This window comes from Bidens hawaiensis, unplaced genomic scaffold (genome assembly GCF_021521415.1).
Source record: "Bidens hawaiensis isolate Kalapana, Puna unplaced genomic scaffold, B.hawaiensis_p1.1 tig00003653_1, whole genome shotgun sequence".
Taxonomy (NCBI): Eukaryota; Viridiplantae; Streptophyta; class Magnoliopsida; order Asterales; family Asteraceae; genus Bidens; species Bidens hawaiensis.
This window is the reverse complement of record NW_027491209.1, coordinates 105,852-133,503: the sequence shown is the minus strand read 5'-3', so window position 1 is coordinate 133,503 and position 27,652 is coordinate 105,852. Positions and strand designations below refer to the sequence as shown.

Genomic DNA, 27,652 nt, shown 5'->3' with positions numbered 1-27,652 from the left:
CTCATTATGTCAACCATTATTTAGTTGTGAAATACAAGTATTAAAATTGTAATTTTGTTTTTAAATATAAGGATAGTTGAAAGAATAAATGAACTATTGAGGTATGCGCTTATGTGAATACCCATTTTAGCATTAACATATAAGACTTGCAAAGCTATATCTCAATCTTGATTGAATTAGCATAACATTCATAATTTCTAATCTAACGTAAACGTATTGCTTTAACAAATGAAAACGACAACGTTAACATAAACTAGTGAAATATTGTTTAATGTAATTATTTGAATAACTTATTTGTTTATTATTATTTGCTAAGTATAAGTGTATACGTTTATGTAGTTATTTTAGAGTTAAACAAGATACTTTCTAATCAAACTTCGATCAATGCTCATTTTAAATTTGTTACTTTTTACTGACTATAATCATAACTTTACCTGTCCGACTTCTGACCTTGACATCTTACAACTTCTAAAGAGTAAATAAAAAAAAGTAACTTTAGAATTTACATAATTAATTAAGTATACAATAATTATTTCTTATTAAATATTAATAGAATAAGGCGATATAAAGTACATTTAATTCATCTAAACTTATAAACTCATCAAAACTAAACTAAACTCAACAACTCAATCTCATTACACTATTTCTCTTAAAAAAAAGTAACTTTAGAATTTACGTAATTAAAATCGTAACTTTACCTGTTTTGACTTTTGATCTTGGCACGTTGCAACTTCTAGAGAGAATCATAAAAAAGGTTACTTTTCATAAATTTTCAACTATGAGCTGATGATTGCAACCGCTTTATATGACTTCAAATATGGGTTTATTGATGGTGATGGTGATGGTGATGGTGTGGCTAAGATGTTTTGACTTTTGTTGACTGCAGTGTTTGACATTTTTGTTAGGTTTTTGGTATTAGTTATGATGTATCTAATTTTGTAGGAGAATGTTTAATAAGCACAGGAGGCTTGAGCACATCATCTTCAATGCAATCTGGTAATTCTTATATCTAAGTCTGATTTTAAATTGCATATTTATCAATAGTCATTTTAGGTATATTCTTGATGATGTAGATGAATAAGGAGTATCAACAATGTCAAAAGGACACCCATTTAGAAAAAGTAATGCTTGAACTTTGAATAACTATATCTATTGTAATAATACATTGGTGCACAACAAAACATTTCTTCATCTAATACGACATATAGTTGGTATATAAAACACAGGTTTCATCACATGCAAATTTGATTTACAGTGTTTTTTTTTCTCATCTTCAAGATTAAACAGGACAAAAACTTTGGTCAGCAGTTTAACTTTTACATTTCACATAAAGAGGCTTGAAATTGTGAGTTGGTGCTTATGCTATTTGCTTAACTTACATTTTAAACCAGTTAATTCAGTATGGTTATCGGCTGTTGCAGCCACTTGCAGGGTTATTTGGAAAACCGAATGACTCGAAAACCATATGACCTGCCATATACCACACCTACTGTGATATTCACTTTACATTATAATTGTTGTCTCGCCCTATGAATCCTTAGTGTTATTTTTATGCAGGAAAATCTTACAAGATTTGATGGGCGTGTCGAGGCAGTAAGTACAATAGCTTTTTCAGAGAATTGAAGTGTTGTTTACTTAGTAGATATGGTTGAAACTGAAAGTCATTTTTGACGGAACTCCGATGAGAAGAAATAAGAAGGCGTTAAGAGAACTATGCCAAACGGATTTAAATGACATAATCATGTGTTTATAATGTGTTTGCTGGAAAATTCTGATTGTAATAATAGTGTTTTTAAATCCTATTTAATATGTTTGGTATAATACTATAATGTGTAGACTTTTAACTTATATTATGTTTTTTTGCAGTGGAATTTGATTATAGTTAGGGTGTGGTTATGAGTGTTCGATTTTTTTTCACGACTAGCTCGTATGGGACGATAGAGCTTCATCTGCATTAATTACATATAACGCCCTTTTTTTTAACCATGTTATTATTTTAGTTATTAATGAGTCTATTTGGGTTATGTTTTATCTTTTTGAGGACGTACGAGTTATGTTTTATCTATAACAAGTCATCTCGAAAAGTGTTGTACCGGGTCGATATGAGTTATGTTTTCTCTCTTTACGGATAGATTCCAGATTTCCAGTTATGTATTCTCTTTAACATGACCAGCGTGTTATGTTCCCTCTCTAATGGGATGAACCCATATCATTTATTATCTCTTAACGGGTAAACTCAAGTTATGTTTATCTCTAATGGGTTGATTGGGGTATGTTTTATCTCGAACTGATACCGACCAATTTCCCTTCGTGTACGATTTGGACGCACGATAAAAAAACGCATACGTTGGACAACTACAGCGCAAAGCGCCGGGGCATCCACTAGTTATTATTAGAATCAGGCGATATAAAGAATATTTAATTCATCTAAAGCTCACTCTGTCTAGTCCGATCACCTTTTTCAACTCATCAAAACTAAACTCAACAACTCACTGTCACTTCCTTAAAAGCATGGAAACAGCCGGAGTTATGCCGGCGCCGGAGAATGCTTAACTTCGCTGCTGGTAAATGTTTATAATCTTTCCTTTTATGTCTCTTCTAAAATTAACTCCATTTCCTTCTAAATCCCTTCATATTCTTCAAAAATATTAACTCTCAACACATCGTGACAGTGATCACGTGAACTAGTATTTTTTATTTATTTTTTGCTACATGTTGCTTTAATGTGTTTCATGTTGTATGTGTATGCAAGTTTTTTTTTTTTTTTTTTTGGGTTGCAAACTGATGATTTAGTTTGCTTGTTAATTTCTGCTTAATTTTAGAAATGTTTTGGTTTGTTTGGTCTAGACATGGTTTCATTTTCATTTTCATTTTCATTTGGGACCACTTTAGTTTTAGCCCTAATAAACAAATGTGTGTATCAGTTATACTAAAGAAAATAGAAATAGCATTTTTTATTTGTGTTTATGTTACAAATCTATATCAGTTTATTGAAAAGTTTGAGGCTGTATTCAGGGTTTAGTTTAGTTTAGTTTTTCTTTTTATCCACCACAAGTTGTCTTGCTTGCTTGCTTATTGTTGTTGTTGTTATTAATTTTTAGGTTTAAAGCCAAATCTGTTATACAAGTGTCTCCTGACCCAATGTGCTCAAAAGTTGAAGAAACCAGCCCCGGTATACCAAACACAAAAAGAAGGATCTGAGCATCTTCCGATGTTCAGATCCACTGTTTGGGTTGATGGTGTGAGCTACACATCTTCTAACACATTTCGACAACGTAAGAACGCCGAGATGGATGCTTCCAGAGTTGCATATATCGCCATAATGCAGAAGGACAAGACCGACGCACTGAATTTTATACGAGAGGTTTGATGTTCACAAGTTATTGCATTGATTTTTGGTTGATAAGTTTTGTATTTACCAGTCATAACCATCGGTGGATCTCTAAAACATAGCAAAACTGTTAAATATAATATAATTTTCGGCTTCTGTTTAATATGATTTAAACACGTTTAGAAATTCGTTTTTTACCTTTTATGTCCCTTTGTTTCGTATTATTATACAGGTTTTTTTTTTGAGAAAATGCTTGGTTACTCTAAGTACACCTAGAGAGTTAAAACTTTAAAAGTGTATATGATCAATGTACTTTTTTAGGCTTGGCAAGTTGGGCAGATCGGTTCGGGTTACGGGTGGGCCATAATGGGCTGGAGCCAGATTGGGTTCTAAGCATAACTAGTTAGGGTCAAACGGGTTCTAAACAAAATGAATTTGGGTCAATACGGGCTGTTTTTAAAAAAATATATCAATTTGGTTCGGGTCAAACGGGTTTGGCTGAAATAGAATTGGATTGAAAAGACTCGTTTTTGAAATAAAATACCTACCCCATCCCCTTTTTTAAGTTAACAAGTTTTATAATAGTTGCATATTTTGGCCCGTTGACTCATTTGAGAAAACCAAATTTGACCTGTTGACTAATTTAAGTTGACTCAGTTTGACCCGTCGACAAATTAAAGGTGACCTAAATGAACCCATAGACTATTTTGTTTTGCCCAAATTAGCCCATTTTTTGAACAATGGGTCATGATTACCACCTATAAATTTTTCTATATGACTAATTTATGCCAGTTGATTAATTTTGAAACTAAGTTAGAATATGTTGGATCAGAGGGTCAACTCTCACGAAATGCATCCTGCTGTTTACTATCTTTATTGAAAAAAACTAATATTTTCATACCGTAGCTTTTGCAATTATACTCATTGTATTAACTATTATCATCTGAAAGAAATTAAAAAAAAAAAAAAGTGACAGATCCACCCAATCTGGCCTATTTTGACTTGTAGAAGATTATTGTTTTAACGCGTTATCTTATCCAGGATAAATTATTTTGCAAGTCTGTTATGGCTGAATATGCAGCCAAGAAGAATATAGGAAGGCCTGTGTACGAGACATCTCAACCGGAGGCACCACTTCCTGTTTTCCGCTCCAATTTGGTTTTCAATGGTGATACTTATCCCGGAGATAGTGCCAAGAGCAAAAAAGAAGCTGAACAATTGGTGGCGCGCTCTGTCATTATTAGTTTTTTAGGTATTTTGCAATTTGCAATCCTCCATACCATATTCTCTATGCTTTTTATCTTATGTAATTTATGTTAATTTCAGCTTCTGAATCTGGAACTGACATGGCGGATGTAGTTAATTCTAAGTTCAGACAATATCAACAAATCAGCAATGTTCAAGTTGGCTCAAATGCTGCTGTAGTTCAACCGATTATTCCACAGCCTTCGGCTGAGCAAACCGCTCCAACTGGTTCTGTTGCAGCTCAGCAAGTGTCAACCATGCTTGTCAATCGAGTTGTTCCTGTTGTAACTCAACAAATGTCCGTTGTTGCTGAACCTCTAGTTTTCACCCCGGTCCCATCTGTTCTAGTCAACAACTCAGCAACCGCTAATGTTATAAAAATACCAAAGGCTGAACTTGATCAACAACCAATTTCACAGGTATTGGTTGAACCAATCAAGCCGGTTGTTGCTGAACCTTTGCTTTTGAACACAGTCTCATCTGCTTTAATCAACAATTCAGCAGTCACTAATGTAATGAAACAGCCAAAGGCTGAACCTGATCAACAGCCTGTATTACAAGTGTCAATTGAACCAATCAATTCGGTTGTTGCTGAACCTCTGGTTTTCACCCCGTACCCATCTGCTGTGGTCTACAACTCAGCACCCGCCAATGTAATGAAACAACCAAAGGCCGAACCTTATCAACAGCCATTTTCGCAAGTGCTAGTTAAACCAATCGAGTCGGTTGTTGCTGAGCCTTTGGTTTTGAATCCAGTCCCATCTGCTTTAATCAACAATTCAGCAAATGCCAATGTGATAAAACAACCAAAGGCCGAACCGGATCAAGCAATGGAGTTCATACCCCTTGTGGATCAAGCTTCTGACAAGAAACGAAGCAGCCCGAGTAATAGAAATGCACGAAAGAAGATGCGTGGCAGTATTGAGTAAGTATTATTCTTCTTTTAAATTCTTTTATGCATTTTCTATACAATACGAGTAATAATTTACTTTCATGTAAAGGTATATTTTTGAGAAACACCCAAATTCATAGTTTAGGAGGACATACTATTAAATTGTATATGTGGCAGTCTAAAACCATTCTTCAAATGGGTTGATTCGGGCAAACATTAAATTGTATATGGGTTCATTTGGGGAATCTCAAATCAGTTAACGGGTGAATCTGGGTGTACTTAAATTAGTCAACGGGTAAATATTATGAAACTTGTTAACCGAAAACGGTCCAAATGGATTAGCCCCCACCCATGACCATTGCTTGTCAGTTTGTCCCCACCACCTACTCGTTGCCAGCATCATCACCACCACTGCCTTCACTTCCAACACGACCTTGTTCGTTTTGACCTGTGACCCAAGCCCGTCAGTTTGCTTGAAACAGAATATAATATAAAATGGAGAATATATTATATTTTCTGCTTTCTTTATTTTTTATTTTAATTTCAGGATGCCTATGATGACTGAAACAAGTAGAGTTCCGCCATAAGCATCTCAATGAATAGCACCAATTCTATGTTCATCTGATTAAGCTGGTTTCATGTAGGTGGCGACGGGGTTGAGCTTTGAACATTTAAGCTGTGAACAATAGTTCTTTTGTTGACCTTTTAATTTAAGTAGTGAATGCTAATTATTGTTTTAGTGATAGGAGTTATGTAGATGATTGTAACGTTGGTTGTTTTATGGACCTTTTAACTGGTGTTTTTTAGCTTGACATATCAATGTATGTTGTTTTTATGTTTTTTTTCTCTTTCGTTACAAGATTTGTCTTCAATATCGTGAACTCTTGACGGTTTTAGCATTGGGAAGGAACACATACAAGAGCACCCACAATTGTGTGGTCGGTTATAGAACATGATTGCTATCAAACGAGAAGCATTTATGTTTGCACATCCACCTTTTTATCTCAACAAATGCTTGAAAAAAATATTGAAATACATGTGAAAGCTGTCCAAGAACAGTTTGAAATGAAATATGAGCTGCATGCATGTTTTTAAATTTAAGGTATATAGGGCCAAGATCAAAGCCAAATAACAAGTGCAAGAAGATTACAAGTCACAATATGCTTTGTTGAGGGATTATGTGAATATTAATCACATGTTTTTCTAAGCATAAGTGTATCTTTTGTTAGCAGGTAGGCCAATGTCTGATGTTAATACATGTGAGGTCTTAAATGGCAATATAGTTGATGACATAGACAAGCCAATTGTATCACTACTTGAATTTATAAGGGAGTATCTCATAAGGAGGATGGTGACTATTCAAGAAAGAAGTGAAGGCCTGCTTACACCATGTGCCACCAAAATGTTGGAAACAATCAATAAGGAAGCCTTAAGACATCATGTGAGTGGTCCAAAAGGTAATCAATGTCTGGTGCATATGATATGCATAGGAGGTTTTGTACTTGTAGGAGACTAGGAGATGGGATCATGCAAACATCCGCGTTATCAATGGCAGGTCTATGTAGCCAATATCACAAGTTCCTACAACACTAAAACCACGTCATCGCAAACAAGTGGGAAGATCAAGAAAGGGAGGGAAGAGGTCCACCCACGGAAGACATCACAAGGGGAGTTATGGTAATGAACCAAACTAAACAATACCGAATGAAACTGATTCTCGTCGCATCACAAGAGGAATTTGATTAGTGTTATTTATTTTCAAAACTTGGAATTCATTTTATTTTTGGGATTCTTCAACCATTGATTGAAAATACTGTTTAGAAAAATAAGATTAGATTAAAGTTTAAGCGTAAACAGTTAAACAAATTATTAAGTGATAGCTAGCAATTATACCCTTTTTATATAAAGCTTTTTTACTTATGCCAACATGTGAGATTTTTTTAACAGTAACATTATATTTGTTACTAAATAAATAAATAGAATAATACGATTTTAGAATTACATAAAATTAGAACTCCATAAATTATTTACATGTATATTTAAATTCACTGTAAATAATATATAGTTTGGTCAATGGTCACTATCAAACTTATCAAAAATGGTAAACCCATTAACTGATCATTTGCGTCATATCACATGTGGCTCACAGCTTTAACTCTGATAATTTTTTAAAACAATAAGGCTGTGTGTAATGGGGCGTGGGATTGGGCGAAGAGGGGCGAGAACACCGCCCCCGACGATATGTAGGCGAAAAGGGGCGGGGGCGGGGTTCTTTTATCGCCGATGGGGTTTAAATAATAATATTATTATATTACACTACTACAAAAAATGCTGTTTAACAGCGGTTTTTGGGTAGGTTAAAAGCGGTTTAGAACCGCTGTTGATATGCTCGCTGTTTATGCTTACAAAGACTCCATAAACAGCGGGTTTGTTAAACAGCGGTTTAAAGTTCTGTTAATACAATATATATATATAAACATACACCTTCTTCTCCATTTAATACAATATATATATATATATATATAAACATACACCTTCTTCTTCATTTCATATCCATTTCATACACAATTCATACTCAAATTCTTCAAAAAATTTAGCAAAATAAATCCTACAAACAACCCGAACCAACCGACACTCGTGGAAGTCGCCGCTACCATGAGAGAAATCATCAAAAAACAAAAAAACAATGTGTCGAGGAACTCAACGATGTCATGAACGAAACCAACAAACAACACGAAAAGATTGACCAAATGTTGGAATTGCGGGAATTGAGTGAAAAATACGAATCCCTTAAAGCGGCCGGGTCACACGAAGAAGCCGCATTATTGTAACGACAACGAATTGAAAAAATGCGCAAATATTATGGATATTAGTATGTTATTTAGTTATGTTTTTTAATATTTTAAGTTATGTATATTTTTAATTTTAATGCATTATTAGTTATGTTTTTTAATTTTTTTTAATTTTAATGCGTTTTTATTTAATTATTTAAATAAATTGGTTTTTATTTAATTAGTTTAGTTATAAAAAGAAAATAATAAAAAAACACATTGTGAGCCCAACTTGTAGCCCCTACACCATTACACCCCAAAAACAAATTTTCACTCAATGCTGATTGGACGCCACGTGTCACAATTCGTCCCCAATTATAGCCCCTCCACTACACATGGCCTAATAGATACAAAGTTACAAACTAGTAAAGTACAAACACGATTCTTGAATACTTACTGCATTGAACAGACAATAAAAAATTGACACGTTAAATTGAATGATTTAGAAACAAGAAAACCAATTACCACTTTATGCAACTTACATGTAACTCTTGTTATACATATATGTAACCTATCAAGTTACATGTAACTCGTCTTCTTCATCTTGTAATTAGGTAGCTTCTCACCGTCTCCGTCACGTATAAGAACAGGTTATTGATAATGTAACTTGTATAAGTTAAACATCCATAACTCATAGTATTAATTAAATTAACTCTAGCTAGTTAGATTTTTCATAATACGACAACCAATACACCATGTAGGCCATATCAACGTACTACTTCCATCTTTGTTCGGGAAACGAGAGGATGTTTATTAATCTGAGACCAAAAACCTATTATAAAGTATCGGTGTTCGTCCCCTCTAATTGCTTCATCCTTTGTATACTTTGGTCAACACTCTTGATTCATGATTCGAATTTTGGTACCTAAATCGTGTTCATCCTAGTTCATCGTGTTGGACTTAATTTCCGTCCTCGAGTCAATGAGGCGGGTTGGGCCAACTCATCGAGCCTATGATGAGTTCGTGTCTTGTTTATCAAGTTGAGCACGTGACTTGGTTTACATGGAATAAATTACTTGGTGAACAAGTCGAGCGAATGACTTGGACAACAAAGAATTTATTTATTAATTATTATTTAAATTTGTTTTTACCAATTAGTATTTGAATATGATTATGGTATTTGTATTCTAGTATAGTTGGGTTTTGAAATCTAAATTAGTATATATACCTGAGCTTGTGGGTTATATCATTAGGAGTTTTTTTGAGTATTGTAATTTTTCGAGCTAATGAGAATTACAAAGATCAAGCTTATGATCTAAAATTTCGTTTTTTGTTTATCGATCCTGGTCACCAAACTTCAATTGGTATCAGAGCTCGGTTTACGGTTTACCAACCACAAGTTCATTGGTATATGCTCAAGATCGACGGAAGATTTTAACCTGCTGTTTGAAGAATAACGTAAAGCAAATTAATTCAAGAGTTTGGAATTTAATTCCAATTGGCTGTTCTTGGTGGTGGCATATCTTCTTTGCTAACCAACTTAACGCCAACTAATTATTCAACAATAGTTTGCATTAATTAGCGGTGGAAGGCATATCTTATTATTATTAAAAGACTTTTACATTATCAAAAGGTGTACGATTGGTTTTTCTATTGCACGAATTTCTATTCAAGAAACAATCTTGGTGTGGTTTCGATCGAACGAGCACTATTCTTTAATCTGTTTTCTGTTTCAAGATCGATTCAAGATTTCGGCAAACCTACAGTCGAAGACGAACCATGACAAGCCAACCTAACCCTAGTAATCAAACCTCTATTTCTCTTCAATGTCCGATGCTTACCAAAACGAATTACACTATGTGGGATGTCCGAATCAAAGCGGTGTTCCGGTACCACGGAATATGGGATGTAATCGAGCCGGGAAGTACGGACGAGAAGAAGAATGGTGCCGCCATCGCTCTTTTCTTTCAATCCATATAGGAAGATCAAGTCATGCAAGTAGCCCAATACGAGTCGGCTAAAGAGGTTTGGAATGCCATAAAAGCCCGGTATGTCAGAGCGGAGAGGGTTATAGAAGCACGTCTACATACCCTTATAACTGAATTCGAAGGAACGAAGATGAAGGATTCTGAGTCTATTGACGATTATTCTGGTAGATTATCCGGTTTAGCAACTAAATTTGCAGCACTTGGTTCCGCCCTAGATGAAACAAGATTGGTGAGAAAGTTTTAAACCGGCATGCCTAAAAGATTCATAAATATTGTAGCGTCTATCGAGAAGATGGTAGATCTCAAGACACTTAAGTTTGAAGAAATAGTTGGGCGTCTTAAAGCTTTTGAAGATCATGTGAACAGTGTTGATGACGAACCCGAGAATAATGGGAAGCTACTGTTCAATAGGGCTAAGGCTAGAAAGTTTAAAGGGAAGGGCAAAGCAGAATATGAAAAATCCCGTGATGACTCAAAAGGTGACCGAAACAAAGAAGGTAATTCGTGGAAGAAAAGGGATTATTCAGGGGTTCAATGTTTTCGTTGTGACGAGATGGGTCACTTCGCCTCGGTATGCCCGGAGAGAAGAGAAAAACGTGCCGAAGCTAACCTAACCGAAGCAAACGAGCCAACAACAACTAAGGAAGTTTTGATGAAGATTAGTATTAATGATCAAGTCATGTTAAGTGAAGAAAACGTGCATCCTAAGCGGTACGAGTCAGAACCGATGGAGGATGGGTTTTGGTACCTCGATAACGGGGCGAGCAATCATATGACGGGTATGAAATCTTACTTTTCTGAATTAGATGAAACTTTTGTTGGGCAAGTTCGTTTTGGTGATAGTTCGTGTATCGACATCAAGGGAAAAGGTTCCATTACAATTACTTGTGATGATGGCATTGAGAGAATTATCTGAAACGTTTATTTTATCCCGAACTTAACGAGCAATATTTTAAGTTTGGGACAAGCAACCGAACATGGGTGCAAAGTGATTATGGAGGACGATCAACTTTTACTTCTTGATAAATCGAGAAAGGTGATTATGAAGTCGGTTAGATCAAGAAATCGGTTGTACAAGGTTAGGCTTCGGGTTGAAACACCTATTCGGGTTGAAGCATCAATGTGTTTGCTATCAATTACTTCGGTTAAAAAGTTTGATGACCGAAGTACCCATATGGTTAATCTCGGTACCGAGCCCGGTAAAAAGGGAAACCGGAAGTACGAGCCGGTTCAGAACCAAATTAATGTTTCTCGAGATGTAATTTGTTATGAGAAAAGAGGGTGGAACCGGGTTGATAAAAATCCTAAAAACCGAGTTAATTCGCTTCAGAGAAGCCCGAGTAAGGCTGCAAAGTCCTTGTTTTCAGCAACCGAAAAAGTTGGGTAGTCGGCCCAATTTACTGATAGCATAACTGCTGGGAATCTGCAGCCCAATTCCAAAATTCAGCAGCCTATTTGTGCTACTCAGAATTTTACAGCCCAAGTTGAAGGTTCGGTTATTTCTTTGTCTGGTATGCAAACTGATCCGGGTCCATCCACCGTGAGACGGTTGACTCGAACCAACACTTTTCTAAAGAATAGTAATGGATTTATGTTGGATAGAAAGGTTCGTTTCGAGCGAGGAAGATACAACGATACTGATGGCCCGAAATTACTTTTAACTCAAGATGGTGAACTGACGAATAATGTCGAGACATCCGGAGTAAAAGAATGGGAGAATTGAGACAAAAGAGAGATGCTTGGAATTGAAGATCCACCTATTTTCAAGTCGGAAATTAGGGGGGTGATTGTTGGACGTAATTTCCGTCCTCGAGTCAATGAGGCGGGTTGGACCGACTCATCGAGCCTATGATGAGTTCGTGTCTTGTTTATCAAGTTGAGCACGTGACTTGGTTTACATGGAATAAATTACTTGGTGAACAAGTCGAGCGAATGACTTAGACAACAAAGAATTTATTTATTAATTATTATTTTGATTTGTTTTTACCAATTAGTATTTGAACATGATTATGGTATTTGTATTCTAGTATAGTTGGGTTTTGAAATCTAAATTAGTATATATACCCGAGCTTGTGGGTTATATCATTAGGAGTTTTTTTTAGTATTGTAATTTTTCGAGCTAATGAGAATTACAAAGATCGAGCTTATGATCTAAAATTTCGTTTTTTGTTTATCGATCCTGGTCACCAAACTTCACATCGTATACTCCAGTTAAGTAGCCTTCACGGCTTCACGTACGTTCATATGTTAAATTTTGATTTATCGTTTGAAGAAAAGAGCACGAAATAGAGGATAGATACTCTGAGAGAGATACTCAAAGATGTGTGAGATCGAAAAAATCTTGGAATTTAAATTTAAATGGATTACTATAAAAAACAATGAACTGATAAATTATGTAGTTGTAATTAACAAGCTATTGATACTTTTGTAGTTTTGTAAAAAAAGAAAAATATAACTTTCTCAAAACCGCAAAGAGAACTGAAGAAACACGGATCCACTCCCCGGGTATGGGTCCTGGATCCGATGAGTCAACAGGGTAGGATACGGTTAACTGCCAAACGATATGAACCCAACTGCCTAAAGTCCAGTGATGAACACCTGCAAACCAGACACCGTGAGCTCGTTATGGGAAGGACAAGAGGGGGGGGGGGTCTTCCCGTAACACCCTCCGGCGTGAGAATAAGTATTGTTCTGTAGAAGATAGGCACTTAAGTAAATTGAGAGAGTACAGTCGGAGTGAATGAATACCTCATGGTGGTTGAGAGAGTATTTATAGCCGAAGGGTGTGGGAAGGTGATTGGGGCCAGCTGTCCTTTAAGAAGATGCCTGCATAACCGTCTGGACATGTGTCCTTATGTGATAGGTTCATCCTATACGTTGCATGTGCATGTATAACAACCTGGACACGTGTCTCTTTCCCATTGACTAATGGGGGAATATTGGCCATGTGCACGGTTATAACGTCCTTGTCACTTGTCATCAATTGACTGGTCGGGGGCTCACGTATTGCCCAACAAAGCATCTTGGTAAATCTTCTAGAAGGTAATTATGTGTTAACAGCTGTCCCGGAGCATTTACCTCGTGGTTATTTACGCGGAAGGATAGCTCTTCCCGCGGATGACCTTTGAGGGTGCTGTGGTGCTTCCGCATGCGCTATGAGGGTGTTTCTTCCTCAGATGATTACGCGGATGGTTCATATGTCCCGCGGGTGACTTATGAGGGACTTCTGATTGATCCGCAGGTAATCCTTAAGGGTATTTGGGTCTTTTTGATACCCTACCTCTATAAGCCCCCCCAGTCCAGTGTTTCTTCCGTGTGAAGTATTTTATGCGGGTGAAATCTTGGACTTATTGTGGATTTGGGGGTTTTTGACTTGCAAGCTGGTGAAAAATATCTTTTGTTGGTTGTGGATAATGATAAAAAAAGGACAAGTTGGCTCGCAGGCGCATGTGCAGGTGACAGGACGTTTATGACGGCTGTAACTGTACCCCGACTGTTCAACTTTTTCCCTTTTTCGAATTTCCCGCGTGACGTGGCAGTTATCTACTGGGTTTCCTTTTCTCTCTCTACTGTCTATATCCCATCGCATTAATTGCGGTGGATATAAATACGTGGAGTTAACTTTTGGAAGTTTTATCGTCTTTGCATTCTGGTTATTTTCCTTCTATCTTTCTTTGAAATTTTCTGCATATTCCTTTGATTTTACTATCGTACCAGACATTTTCCTTTATGACTAGCACGATGGCAGAGGTTGATGAGATAGAAGTACAATGGGACCATGGTGAATACCAAAAGCTTATTGAAACTTATGGTATTCCGTCAGAATGGGAACCGGAGTTCCCATCTGCCGGTTCCATTGCCAGTTTCCCTCCTCCTGGGAAGATGGCATTATATGCCGATTACTTTGTTTTATGAAACTTCCGTCTTCCTGTCACGAAGTTTTTTATGAAGGTAGTGAAGGCGTTTGGGATTCACTTGTCCTAACTTCATCCCCGTGCTGTCATGCGAATTCGCCATTTCGAGTTCGTATGCATGGCTCAAGGGATGGTACCACGGCTGGACCGTTTCGCTGTTTTCTACAAGATGACCCGTCGGAATGGGTGGTTTTCTTGTCATTCGTCGACTGACAGGGCTTTTGGTCAAGAGGTTGAGACGATATCCAAGGAATGGAAGAGGAAGTTTTTCTGGATATCAGAAAACGTGGTGCCAGACACCATGGTTCGTCGGCTAGACAACGAGCCATTGATTGATCTTACTCCAGCTGCCCACGAGAACCGTGATTGGGTTCAGAAGCTGACTGTCCCGCTAACACCAATGCGGGTGCTTCCTGAGGAGGCCCTTGTTTGGGCGGGAATGAGCCGTCTATGGCCTGCTCCCGATATGGAGCCTGTTTTCGTCGAACCGAACGGCCGTAAGTTTTATTGGTTTTCTTTATGTGATCTTCCAAAGTTTCTGTTACTTTAATTCTTACATTTGTTTTTCAGATTTCGGATCTATGCTTAACGCCTTGTATGACGACAAGGGGTGTGTTGGGAAAACTATCCGTGACGTTAAGCAAGTGTCCGTCATGGAAAGAAATGCTAAATACTTCCTCTTTCCTGTTAATGTGCGGGCCGAGCCGGTTGTCTCGGATACTATTTTTGAAACAGGTGCGTACATTTCGAACCCTCCTCCTCTTAATGTGCTAACCTCGGATGGGGTAATCGTTATTTTAAGTGACGATTCTACTGCTTCCGAGGGGGAAAGCTCAGATGATGCTTCTACAGTTTCATCTGTCTCCCGTTTGTTGGCAGAGTTATACTGGAAGAGGCCCTTCCATGTGTCTCAAGCAAGTGACGCGGGTCCTAGTGTTTCAGAGCCGAAGACGAAGAAACGTCGGACCCATCGCCCGCGTAAACCACTACCACCCAGCCTTTCAGAGCGACTGGGAACCGTGACCGGTAAGTTCGTATATGTTAGTTTTTGTTATATAAGACAATAAGATCTGACTTTGATTGTGCAATGCAGATCCGTCCATCGTTAAGGGTCACGCGTTTGGTAGGCTATCAACGCCGAAACCAAATGTTGAAAAGCAACCATCACCTCTTCTGGAGAAAGAGGTTGACAAGCCTGTTACTCTACCTGCTGAAGGTGTTGTGGAGGGATCTCATGCTCGACCAGCGACTGTTGGGTCGTTAGATTACCTTTTTCAAGGTGGGGATATTACTGGGTTTCAACATGAGAACCCTGAAGTCACCGCTGAGGGCTTCAGGGTTCATGAATCTCCCCTCCGATCCGCCTCTCAATTCTATTCTTCTTCTTCGCCTTTCATGTCAGGTGAGGAAGGAAAATTCCATTTTGGACCATCTGTCCATGAGATTGGGGGAGGCTCATCACAGAATGCTCCTCAGCAGACCTCTTCTGCCCCTACCCGTCTCGAAACTTCAAGTTCTCAATTTTTTGGGAACGTGCAGTTAGGGGGAGATTTTGACTTGTTTGTCCCTCCCTGGGACATTGTCAATGGGTCACGGGTTACCGAGATAAGATATCAGAAAACCCGCTCCCGCCAAGAAATTCATACTGATTTAGCAGTTTCTTTGACTAACAGCTTAGCTTGTAGTCAAGAAATTTTGCAAGAGTGGCGAACAATGGGTGGGAAGTTGGGTGCAACTTCTGAGGCTCTGAAGATTGCGGAGAGAGAAGCTGAGGAACATCGGAAGGCAGCGGTCGCGGCAAAATGGAAACAGGTCGATGCTGAAGCTGCTCTCAAGCTAGAGAAAGACCGAAGTGCTGCTGCTGCCAAGAGTTAGAAAGAGGCATGTGAAAGGTCTAATGCCACTCTTGAAGCTTCCCGAGCTGAGACTCAAAGGAAGAAGGACGAATTGTCGAAGGCACAGGATGAATTGTCTCAACAGAATGTCTGAATCCAAGAGCTCGAAGAAGCTTTGAAATTGCAAGGGGAGCAGGCTGAGTTGAAAGATAAGACGATTGTTGACATGCAGTCTGCGTATGATTCCCTCTTGCAATCTCAAGCTGAGACAGAGAACCGCGCCTCCACCGAAATGCAAGAACTGTGCAACAGGGCGGAACGCGCAGAGCGGGAGAGCCAATATTTCCTTCACCGTGGCCTTGACTATGTAAGTGTTCTTCGCGTACATTTTATTTTGTGTGTGTTTGATCTTATGATGTTAACAAGTCTCGTTCGCAGGTCATCCGCCATATCAAGAGGAGTACGGAGCTTACCGATTGCTTCGTGAACCTGACTACTGCTTCGGAAGGCGTTGGCCGGGTGAAAGGTTTTGATGAGGGATTGGCGTTTGCCCAATCCGGACAACCTATCGAGAGTCACCCACTCTATGGCCTCGATGCGAAGCAGGAGTTGGATATGCGGGTTCAAGAGTATGATAACCTTGTCTTCCCGTTACAGAATATGCTTCCGGAATTTGCTTCATCCGAAGACGGTGTGAAGCAATTACGGGTATACATTGATGACGAATCTGATGATGATGTCAAGGCGGAAGACGAGGCTCACGTTACTCCGGAAAATGCAACGCCTCTTAACCCTTAGTATTTACGCTTGTAATTTCTTTTTCGTGTTTTTTGTAACCGTCATTTTGAGTATTAATGAAAAGGATTTCTATGTTGATAATATCTTTTGCGGAATATCTTTCCCTTTTGAATATTTGAATTTATGCCATTTGGATTGAACTGATGACGTGGCAGAGAGAGAGTGTAGGCGACGGTTGACGAGACTTGTAAATCATCCACTTGACAGCCTGTATACACTTTTTTGAATCTCTCGCTTGACGTGTCAGCAATCCTGTGGTCCGGATTTTTCTCTTTCTTCTGTTAGTCAGACGGTCGCATTAATTGCGATGAGTATAAATAGGCCTTGAGGTCTTCAACCCATTCTTATCGCTTTCATATTATTTCTCCTACTCATATCAGAAGGTTGATTCTCTCTTATATCTGTTTTCATATTCTTTCTAAACAAATGGCTGCCCAGAAGAAAAATCCTCCTGCCATTAATGAAGTTGAATGCGAAATCAAGGAGAAAGACTTTGATGACGTTAGAAACGTGTACGGCTTTCCTTCAGAGTGGGAAGCGGAACGCCCGTCAACGGGGGCTATTGCGACGGTTCCTCCGGCGAAGAAGATGGCCGTCTACGTAGACCACTTCACTACTGGGAACTTCCGGTTACCTGTAACCAAGTTTGTGCAATCGATCTTGACAGCATACGGGATTCATTTATCTCAGATCCACCCGTTCGGTATGCTTAGGATTCGACACTTCGAATTCTGCTGTCAGGCACGTAACTATGACCCTTCCGTCGGCATGTTTGCCGTTTTCTACAAAATGACCTTCCGGGAGGGCTGGTACAGTTTTGCTACCACCGGGAAGGGGGTTATTGGCTTTGAATGGCTCCGCAGCATTCACGGATGGAAATCGAAATTTTTTTGGATCCGGGAAGATGTTATCCCTTTTACCATGACGCGTCGAAAACCCAAAGATGAGTTGCCGAACATCCCCATTCTCGAATACGAGGGACATGCTTGGTATCTTGCTTTGACCAAGACTCCGACACCTATACGTCCGATCCATGAGGGAGCGATGGTTCACGCCAAGATGAGCCATTTATGGCCGTTTCCGATGCTGGAGCCGTATTATGAGAATCCGGATGGCAGTAAGTTTTCAATTACGTCCTTCCGGGTGTCCGGTTTATATTCTTTAACTCGTTTCTTATTGCAGGCGAAGGTACAATTCTTTCCACCCTTATGGACAAGGTGGGTGGCATGATGGTACGCCGCCCCATTACTCAACATGACATTCCTTTTTTGGATCGCACGGAGAGGAATTTCTTTTTTTCTGCCACCCTTACTCCGGAACCAGTTGTCTCCGAAACAATGTATGCCCAAGGTGAGGAGTTTGTCAGAAAATGCGAAGTTATTTTTCAACCTCGCCCTGTAACCGCCGTTACCCCACGCGGAGTGATAGTTCTTCTCTCGTCTAGAGAGGAATCGTCACTTGGTGAGGGGGAGTTATCAAATGGTGCTGCTAACCCTTCATCTTCGACTATAGGTTTAACCCGTAAGTCAAATTCGAAGATCACCACCGACCCGTCAACAGGTGGGGAGGGTGGTCCTCGATCCGTTGAGGGTGAACCTCACGCTGTTGATGCGAGCACTTCAAAGGCTGCTGGCAAACAGAAAGCACAACCTTCCGATGCTGCTCCTAAGAAGAAGAAAAAGAAGAAGGAGAAAGCTAAAATCCCTGACTTGTGTGCCCGTCTTCGAGAGTTGTCTACTCGGGACGTTTCCAAAGGTACGTTCTGGACCGTTATGACTATAATCTGTACTTGTTTTTCTCCTCTTTTTTTACCTCGAAGATTTTTTGTTCCGGAAATTTTCAGGTTTCAAAGATTCCGTTGCCACTAAACTCCCAGCTTCGTCGACCTCAATACTAAACATTGTTCAAGAACCGATCAATTTATCAGATTCTTCTCCTATTAAGGACAAAGAGGTTGGTGGAGCTGATCAATTCCACACATCTCCACCTCATAACGAGCATGACTTCCAATATCAGGGTGGAGCTAATGTGCTTAAACACAGGGGGCAATCTTCCTCTTTCCACGTGGATGACGATACTGCTCCGCATCATCCTCGATGGTCGTTGCGACGAGACTCAATACTAGATGATGCGGATGTTTGCCAAAAATATCTCGACGAGAGTCTTCCTCCTGCAGAGAAGGAACGACAACGTCGCCGCATCCGCAAGGATCTGTTCGACGCCAACTCTTATCATGTGGCGAATGCGGTGTCTACCAACCAGGAACTTCGCCGGGACTGGTTAACCATGAATGATGAGTTGGAGGAAACCGAGCGGAACTTGCTTAGTGCCAAAAAAGAGGCCCTCAAGGCATTAACTGATGCTCAGGACAGTCATCGAGCTATGGAAGTGGCGAAAGCCGAACAACTTGCTGCTGAGGAAGCTAAGGTCACTCTTCAGAAACAGCTGGATGACCAAGCTGAGCTGATTAGGACCCTTCAAGCCAATTCAGCAGCTACGGACAAGCGCTTATCTGACCTTAATGCTAAGAGTCGAGACCAAGCATTGGAGTGTGCTAAGCACAGAATGGATCTTATCCGGGCTCAGGTGGATAAGAAGTGGCTTCTGTCAACAGCTATTCCCAAGGTACGAAGTCTGTTTGACTTAATCAGTTCAGATGTTTATGAGCTTACATCTGTTTGTTGTGCTTAACAGGTTATTGCTGAAATTCGGGATAGTGATGATCTCGGGAATTGTGTTGCGATACTCCTCCGTGATTCCGAGAAAGCAGGCCGACAAATGGGCTTTGAAGAAGGATATGAATTTGGCTCTGCGGGCCAGATTCCGGAGGAGCATGTCTTAGCCGGCAAGGATACTGCCTCTATCCTTATCGAGAAAACCAAGGAGTTTGATACTCTGAAATTTTCCCTCTCCGATCATATATCGGAGCTTGCGGACAAAGAAGATGCTATAGATCAATTAAAGAATTTGTTGAACCTTGATGAGGAAGAAGCGAAAGCTGATGACACCACGGAAGAAGATGCTACCCCATAGGTGTATAGGTCTTTATTGTAAATACTCTTTCTGCTTGTAATCTCATTTGACTATCCGATAAGAAGTCTTGTTTTCTTCCGGTGCACTTTGTTTTATGTATTATAATATAAGTGTCTATCCGGGACTTCGTTTGCGTCAATAAAAGATTACAACTTATCGAAATAGTGCGTAACTATCATAAGTTTCTTTATAACTATGCATAAGCCATCTTAAAGGAAATTACACGATTGCTGAACTATGTGGGCGCACAGGCCGAAAATAAAAGACAACTAGGAGCACTACATGTAGCATTTCCTTAATTGTGCTGCATTCCACGTCCGAGGAATCTCGGTCCCATCTAATTTCTCCAACTTGTAGGCACCTTTGGATAGCACTTGCTTGATTTTATAAGGTCCTTCCCAAGTTGGGGCTAGCTTGCCCGGAGGCTCCTGTCCGGATGCCTCGTTGTTGTGGAAGACAAAATCTCCCGCATCGAATTCTCATTCTCGTCTTTCCTCGAGAAAATCGAGATTCATCCAGAGTTCACGATCGTTATCGTTGATTAACAGGACCCTCGCGGATGGGATCCTGATTTCTTCCGGAATCATGGCTTCAGTGCCATAGGTTAGGCTAAACGGCGTTTCTGAATTACTAGAGTTTTTCTGGGTGCGGAAGGCCCAAAGTACATGTGGTAACTCGTCAACCCAACCGGTCCGTTTAGTACCCAACCTCGCCTTGATTCCTTCCTTGATAGTTCGGTTGGTCCTTTCGACTTGACCATTCACTTGCGGGTGAGCTACAGATGTGAAAACTTGGGTTACCTGAAGTTCTCTTAACCATTCTTGTAGTCCGCTATCAGCAAATTGGGTCCCATTGTCACTTACCAACTGTTGTGGGAGACCAAATCGGCAGATGATGAATTCCCATAAGAATTTCTTAACATTCGATGCCGTTATTGAAGCGACAGGTTTGGCTTCTACCCACTTGGTGAAGTAATCAATGGCCACTATCAGGAACTTGACTCGTCCCGGGGCCTCTGGGAAAGGTCCCATAATGTCAATAGCCCATTTCTGGAAAGGCCAGGCAGATGTTACTGGAATCAGCTCGTTCTTTAGGCTCAAGGTATTTGGGGCATGACGCTGACAAGAATCGCACTTTCTGATTTCTTTCACGGCGTCTAAATGCATACCAGGCCAGTAATACCCTGCGTTCATGATTTTTGCAACTGTCATTCTTGGACCCGCATGAAGTCCACAAATACCTTTATGAATTTCCTGGATGATATAATTCGCGTCTTCCGCGTCCACACAACGTAACAGCGGACCAAGAAATGATCTCCAGTACAAGATACCATCAGTCAACTGGTAATTCAGAGCTTTGTGCTTGATCTTCCAAGCCTCAGCTTTTCCTGCTGGGAATGCTCCGGGACTCGACACTGGTCTGGATTACCAGGACTTGATTTTGTTGAATGGATGGGTGGTCCAAGACTTCTACCCGAATATCTTTGGCAAAATGCTCGAAGTTCGTTAAAGTTAGCTTACTAATGGCGTCTGCCGATTTGTTCTCGCTCCTCTTAATGTGAATAATATTGAAAGACGTGAACTGGCGAATCAGGAATCTCACTTGGGGCAAATAAGAAGCCATAACATCGTTTTTAGCTTCATACATTCCATTTATTTGTCCCGCGATTAGCTTGGAATCCACCCGAGCTTCTAAATGTTTTACCCCAAGCTTGTTCGCTATCCGCAGGCCTGCCAGGAAGGCTTCATATTCCGCCTCATTATTGGTACTTTTGAAGTCCAACTTGATGGCGTATGTAAATTCATGCCCCTCGGGGTTGACTAGCCTTAAGCCTGCGTCTAATCCTTTACTGCTTGAAGCTCCGTCCGTAAACAATGACCAGACTTGTCCTTGTTCCGGAGGTGCTTGGGGTTGTTGTTCGATCATACATTCTTGTTCTTTGTGTTGCGGAACTTCTGTGACGAAGTCCGCCAGCACTTGCCCCTTGATTGCTGGTCTTGGTTTATACTCGATTGAATATTCACCTAATTCAATAGCCCACTTCGCCAGTCGACCGGACAATTCAGGTTTGCTCAATACGTTTTTGAGTTTATACCCAGTTAGTACATTGATGGGGGTGACCCTGGAAATATCTTCGGAGTCGTCTGGCTGTATAGATCAGCGCCAATAACAGCTTTTCCAACATTGAATATCTTGTTTCCGGGTCCGATACTAACGTAATAAATTGGAGTTTGGACATTTTTCCTGTCTGTCAATAGAACAGCCCTACTGCAATGTCGGATGCTAACAAATAAAGTGTCAGTGGTTCACCCGCATGTGGAGCAGTTAACGTGGGTAATTCTATTAAACACTTCTTGACTTCTTGGAACGCTTGCTCGACTTCCGGGGTCCATCTGAACTGTGCCTTTTTAAGGAAATTTCTCAGAGTTGAAATGAATGGATAAGATTTAGCAGCGTGGTTTGCCAGAAACCTATTTAATGCTACTAATCGTCCGTTATGTGTTTGGACCTCTTTGAGGGATGCGGGGGATGGCATGCGGGCTACTGCTTGTATCTTGTCTGGATTAGATTTGAAACCCGTGCCTGTAACGATTACCCCGAGGAACTTCCCTTCCTCCATTCCGTAGGAACACTTTGACGGATTGAGTTTCATGTTGATACTTCTCAGTGTTTCAAAAGTTTCCTCTATGTCCCTCAGCATTGGTAGGTTCCCAGCCGGATCTACACAGGAGTATCTCGTAACACGAGGGTGCGGAATACCCACGTAATACGATACGAGCGTAAGATATATAATACGTTGAGACGATACACAAACACACGTTACAATACTAATAAACACGTTGTATTGCAACTCTTCAACATGTGATCTCGAATATCACTTACACGTACTGCCCAAAAAAAAACTTTTTTCTAAACAAGCCGAAGTTAGGCATATATAGGCCTCGACAACTTCGCCTAACAGACTAGGCGAAGTTGTCTTAACTTCGCTTGTCCACAAGTTCGCTTACATCAGGCGAACTTGTGTGACACCATATCTAAAACCAAAACAACCAATCTAACACGATTACAGACACATACAAAACACTAGATACTGAACTACTGACATTATGCACCAACAGACTCCACCTTAGCAGTAGCTTCATATCTCTATCTTCATTCACGTGTCTAGTAATCCCCAAAATCTCGTGTCACCCGTCTTCAAGTATGAACGCCCTGTCTAACACAAACAGAGACCACTCTCTGGTACTTCTTGGCTTCATCTTTCCATGCAGGAATATAGAATATCTTCTTATCGTTTAGCACCTGCAAGTCAGCTTGAGACAAGTTTACCAAGTGCATGGGATCATACACTCTCAGAACTTCTTGTTCATCTTCATCTTCCATAACCGCTTCAGCTGTTTGGCTATCAACATACCACCACTTTAGATTCTTTAAAACATCCTTGGGCATTGTCTTCATCGGCACTTCTTCCAAACACCGAACCGACTTATATTTCATCACCATCCAAGGTTTGCCATCAGCTCGCATTCCTCTTTCCTTATCTTCAACTAGCTTCCCTTTCTGCGGCTTTAACAACTCAAACTTTTTCTCTTTCACACTTTATTTCCACACAATCTTCCCAATAATTCTGGCCATATTATCATCACTTCTATTAATCAACCCCAATTTAGCCAAGTCCTTCACCTCACACTCAGGAAAGGTATTGAGAGATCTCAACATCCTCTTAAAGTACTGAATCCCATCAAAGCGTTTCATCACAAATAACCTCAACTGCTCATCATACAGCCAGCTAATAATACCCTTCTTTGATTCAGCATACCCTTTGATATTGTAACTCTTTTTGAACATTGTCAGAACCGCTGGCTTCTTTGTCTTAACAAACCACTGAGCGTAGCCTTCTTTCCATCTCGGCTGTTCTTCCCACTCAGACTCATCTGACACATCCATATCTAGACTCACATTACTTTGGTCAACGTCTAGAATATCATGTTCTACACTGTCATCCACAATCTCTCCCTCTTCAATCTCACTATCAATCACAATCTGTTCTCCTATCTTTTCTATCTCCTCAACAGGTAACACATCATCGTCACCCACAACATCATCATCCAACATTTCTTCATCATCCACAAACACAACATCTTCACCACCTGATCTACCTGTTGTACCAGTTGACTCCCCCTGAGATGTGGAAGTCCCAAGAGTTTGTTCAGTTCTTGGCAACTCACCACCTGCACCTTTCGATGCATTGGGATCATCGTCTCTATCATGACTCTTCTTTGTTCTCAACTCGTCGCCCTTGCAGCTCGTCTCCCCCTGAGATGCTAAGAACTGCTTTAGAGCATCAAAAAGTTTACCATGTTCAACAAGGAGGGACGATTGGATCTGATTCTCTGCTATAAGGCGCTGGATAGCTTGAGTTTGGATTAGATTGATTCTTGACTGTTCAGCAACGACCCGTTCAAGAGCAGCTATCCTTTCAGAATCGGATAAGGTAGCATCAAAATCAAACCGCATATGAGAAATGTCTTGAGCATAAGGTGGAGGTATTCCCAAACTAGCTGGAGTGTCAGAAACAGACTGAAAAGTAACCGCGGGTGGTATTGTGACAGATAACCCCGCAGTAGCAACCAACGTCGACTCAACAAATCTTGCAACAACCTCCGATGGAGTAAGAGTAGGAGGTGGCAAGGAAACTATCTCCGGAGCCGAAAACTGAAACGTGGTTGGTGGAATACCAAATGATGATGATGTTGTCACCACGGGAACACTGGAGGTGATCGGTACTGTTACAGTCATCGAAGCCGGAACCATGGTCATACCAGATAACGAGGGTGGAGAGAAACGAACCACCCTTGAGCTTTCACCAGCTCCCGAACCCTCACCAGTTCTGGCCCTCTTTGATCGACGTATCAACTGGTCTAACTCCTCCTCGAAGTCAGATTCACTGTCATCTGAGTCTTTCTTTCTCTTACCATGTATTCTTTCTTGTGTGACCAGAATCTGTCGTGCTTCAGCGATATCGTCAGCGGAGGAGTCAGAGTCGGTTCTCTCAGAATCTGCTACAGACGTAGCTACCATCGAAACATTCACACCAGATGCCTCAGCTTCTGGTGCTTGAACCTCTGCAGCTGGATCAATCTGCTCCATATCAAAGAACCCTTGGCCCCCAAAAACAGCTTCAAGATCTACCTGTTCCTCTGGAGCTGCAACAGGATCAGCAGGCAAAGCCTGCTGTACCACAGGTGGTGGTTGAGGAACATCAGCCTGTTGCTGTGCCGGGTCCCGAAATTCATCTCCACGAGGAGCAATATAAGCAGGGTTCACCAAATAACCAAACAATGGAGTGTGTCGCGGACGAAGCTCTGGTTTGCTACGTGCTCTTGACGACCTACATTGCGCAAAGATCCTCTTACTTACACTCTCAACATAACGGATGGGACGTCGTTGAGGTAGCATAGGTGCTACATGATTCAAAATCATCTGTAAGAATCTGGGGTACATTAAAAATCTTTCACGAGCGACCGCGCGTCTCTGACGATCGATTTCATAAAACACCATCTGACTGAAGCTGTAGGGCTTGTTGTAAGTCAGGGCTATCATAGCAGACTGCATCGTTGCCCCCATACCATCAGTACCAGCTTTACGACCCGACATGCACACAATCATCACGTGCATCAGAAAACGCCACTGATCCAGCAAGAATCCCTTTTGCCTTTGAGTGTCACCCAAAGGACCCGAATAGCCCATACGTAAAAATGCACTATCTCTGAATGGAGCTGAAAAATCTGTAGGATCATCTCTAGTTTCAGTCCCGAACTGCAAAGTGACTCTGATATGATCTGCTGAGAACTGCACCTCCTGATTGTTCACTGTGGCGCGCATAACTGGAGGCTCAACTCTACAGTCATATGCTACCGTTTGCCAGAAATCTTCAATATTCGGTAGAGAAATGGGGAGAGTTGTAGTAATAGCGTAAAAATACGTGAGCGAACTAGGAAAGAGATGATCTCGCGATAATCATCGATACCACTAGCATCCGGATCCAAAGTAATGTACATGTTGTGACCCGGAAAGAACTGTCGGTTGTTGTCACCACCTTCGTCACCACCAACACCACCAGCTCCTGCTACAGCAGCCATATCTGCACAACAAACGGTCTAAGTTAGAACATCGACAAAGCAGATCATAACTTCGCTTGGTACCATAAGCGAAGTTATGATAACATCTTATGTGCAGGAGAAGTTAACCATATGGTGAAGTTGAGTACAACTTCGCCTTAAACATAACTTCGCCTGATAACAAACTAGAACTTTTAAATTAAATAAGATAAGCAGCAGGCGAAGTTATGCATAAGGCGAAGTTGAGTATAACTTCGCCTAACCCTAACTTTTCCTGAGAACAACCAGACTAATTAATTAATTATGAGCAGGCGAAGTTATGCCTAGGGCGAAGTTGAGAACAACTTCGCCTGAATCTGAAACGGCGTAAAACAGAGGTCCGATCATGGTTTGTTTGGTGTTTTTGTGATTGAAAACATGAAAAGATGTTACTATGGAGATCTAGACGATTTACTGAGTTACGAACACATTAGAAACAGATTAGTTTATCAATTGTTTAAAAGTTAGCATGAACAATGTCACACATCGAATCACCACGGCCCTTGATTATCACCATTAGTATGAATTACATGTAATACCGAGCCTACACACCTTTAACACGGATTGGAAACAGATAATACGGATTCAAGGATTAAGTACGCCGAGGGTTAGGAGTATATAAGTTCGCCGAGGGTTTGACCAAGTTGACCCTTATATAGGTTTGAAAATGCAAGGGCGAAGTTAACCTTAACTTCGCCCCTGTGACAACTTCACTGGTCAACAGATTATCATTAACTTCGCTCAAGGTCAAACATGGTCAACTTCGCCTCTTTACAAGTTCGCCTAAAGTGTACTCGGAAGCAAAGTGTGCTCGGAAAACAAAGTGTACTCAGAAAACAAAGTGTGCTCGGAAGTAAAGTCTACTCGGAAAGCAAAACACTTGTATTTTTCAATTTTTAACTAGCACAAAGTGTACCCGGAAGTACTTTCCTAGCACAAAGTGTACCCGGAAATCAAAACACTTGTGATTTTTCAATTTTCAACTAGAACAAAGTTTGCTCGGAAGTAAAGTCTACTCGAAAAGCAAAACACTTGTATTTTTCAATTTTTAACTAGCACAAAGTGTACCCGGAAGCACTTTCCTAGCACAAAGTGTACCCGGAAATCAAAACACTTGTGATTTTTCAATTTTCAACTAGCACAAAGTGTGCTTGGAAGTAAAGTGTGCTCGGGAGTACTTGTGATTTTTCATTTTCTTTCACTTAACACCAAGCATGCTCGGGAGCAAAAGTGTGCTCGGAAGCAAAAGTGTGCTCGGTAGCAAGGGTGTGCTCGGGAGTACTTGTGATTTTTCATTTTCTTTCGCTTAACACCAAGCATGGCAACTTCGCCTCTTTACCTTAACACAAGTTCGCCTAACTTAATTTACAAAACAGGACCTTATAAATTTGATCAAAGTGCAACTGTCTTTTAAAATCCTCCGTTAAAGATTTAAACTTTACGATCAAATAACCAAGTGACCAAGTTTTAAACCATAAAACAAAATATGCGTGTGAAAATTGTAGTAAGTAAATAAAAGGGATCAAATTTCAGTCTTGACGAGAACCTGCATGTTTTAGAAAAGATCCGAATAGGAATCATACTAATTAAGTGGCTGTCACATAGATCCATGTTCAGCGGTATTGTGACATAAAGAAAAAGGTTGTAAGCAGGTATAAAACTTAGTATGGTTTTCATCGCTTAT

The 27,652-nt window shown here is 40.4% G+C and overlaps 1 protein-coding gene across 1 annotated transcript; it reads left to right on the top strand.

Annotated features, from left to right (window-relative positions):
* The first annotated feature begins 2,907 nt into the window (after positions 1 to 2,907).
* On the top strand, positions 2,908 to 5,505 carry LOC143623992 (uncharacterized). The gene is made up of 3 exons (XM_077094760.1): positions 2,908 to 3,364; positions 4,373 to 4,583; positions 4,658 to 5,505. The coding sequence occupies exons 1-3, from the start codon at positions 3,212 to 3,214 to the stop codon at positions 5,503 to 5,505; spliced, it is 1,212 nt and encodes a 403-aa protein (XP_076950875.1). The 5' UTR covers positions 2,908 to 3,211.
* Positions 5,506 to 27,652: the final 22,147 nt, after the last annotated feature.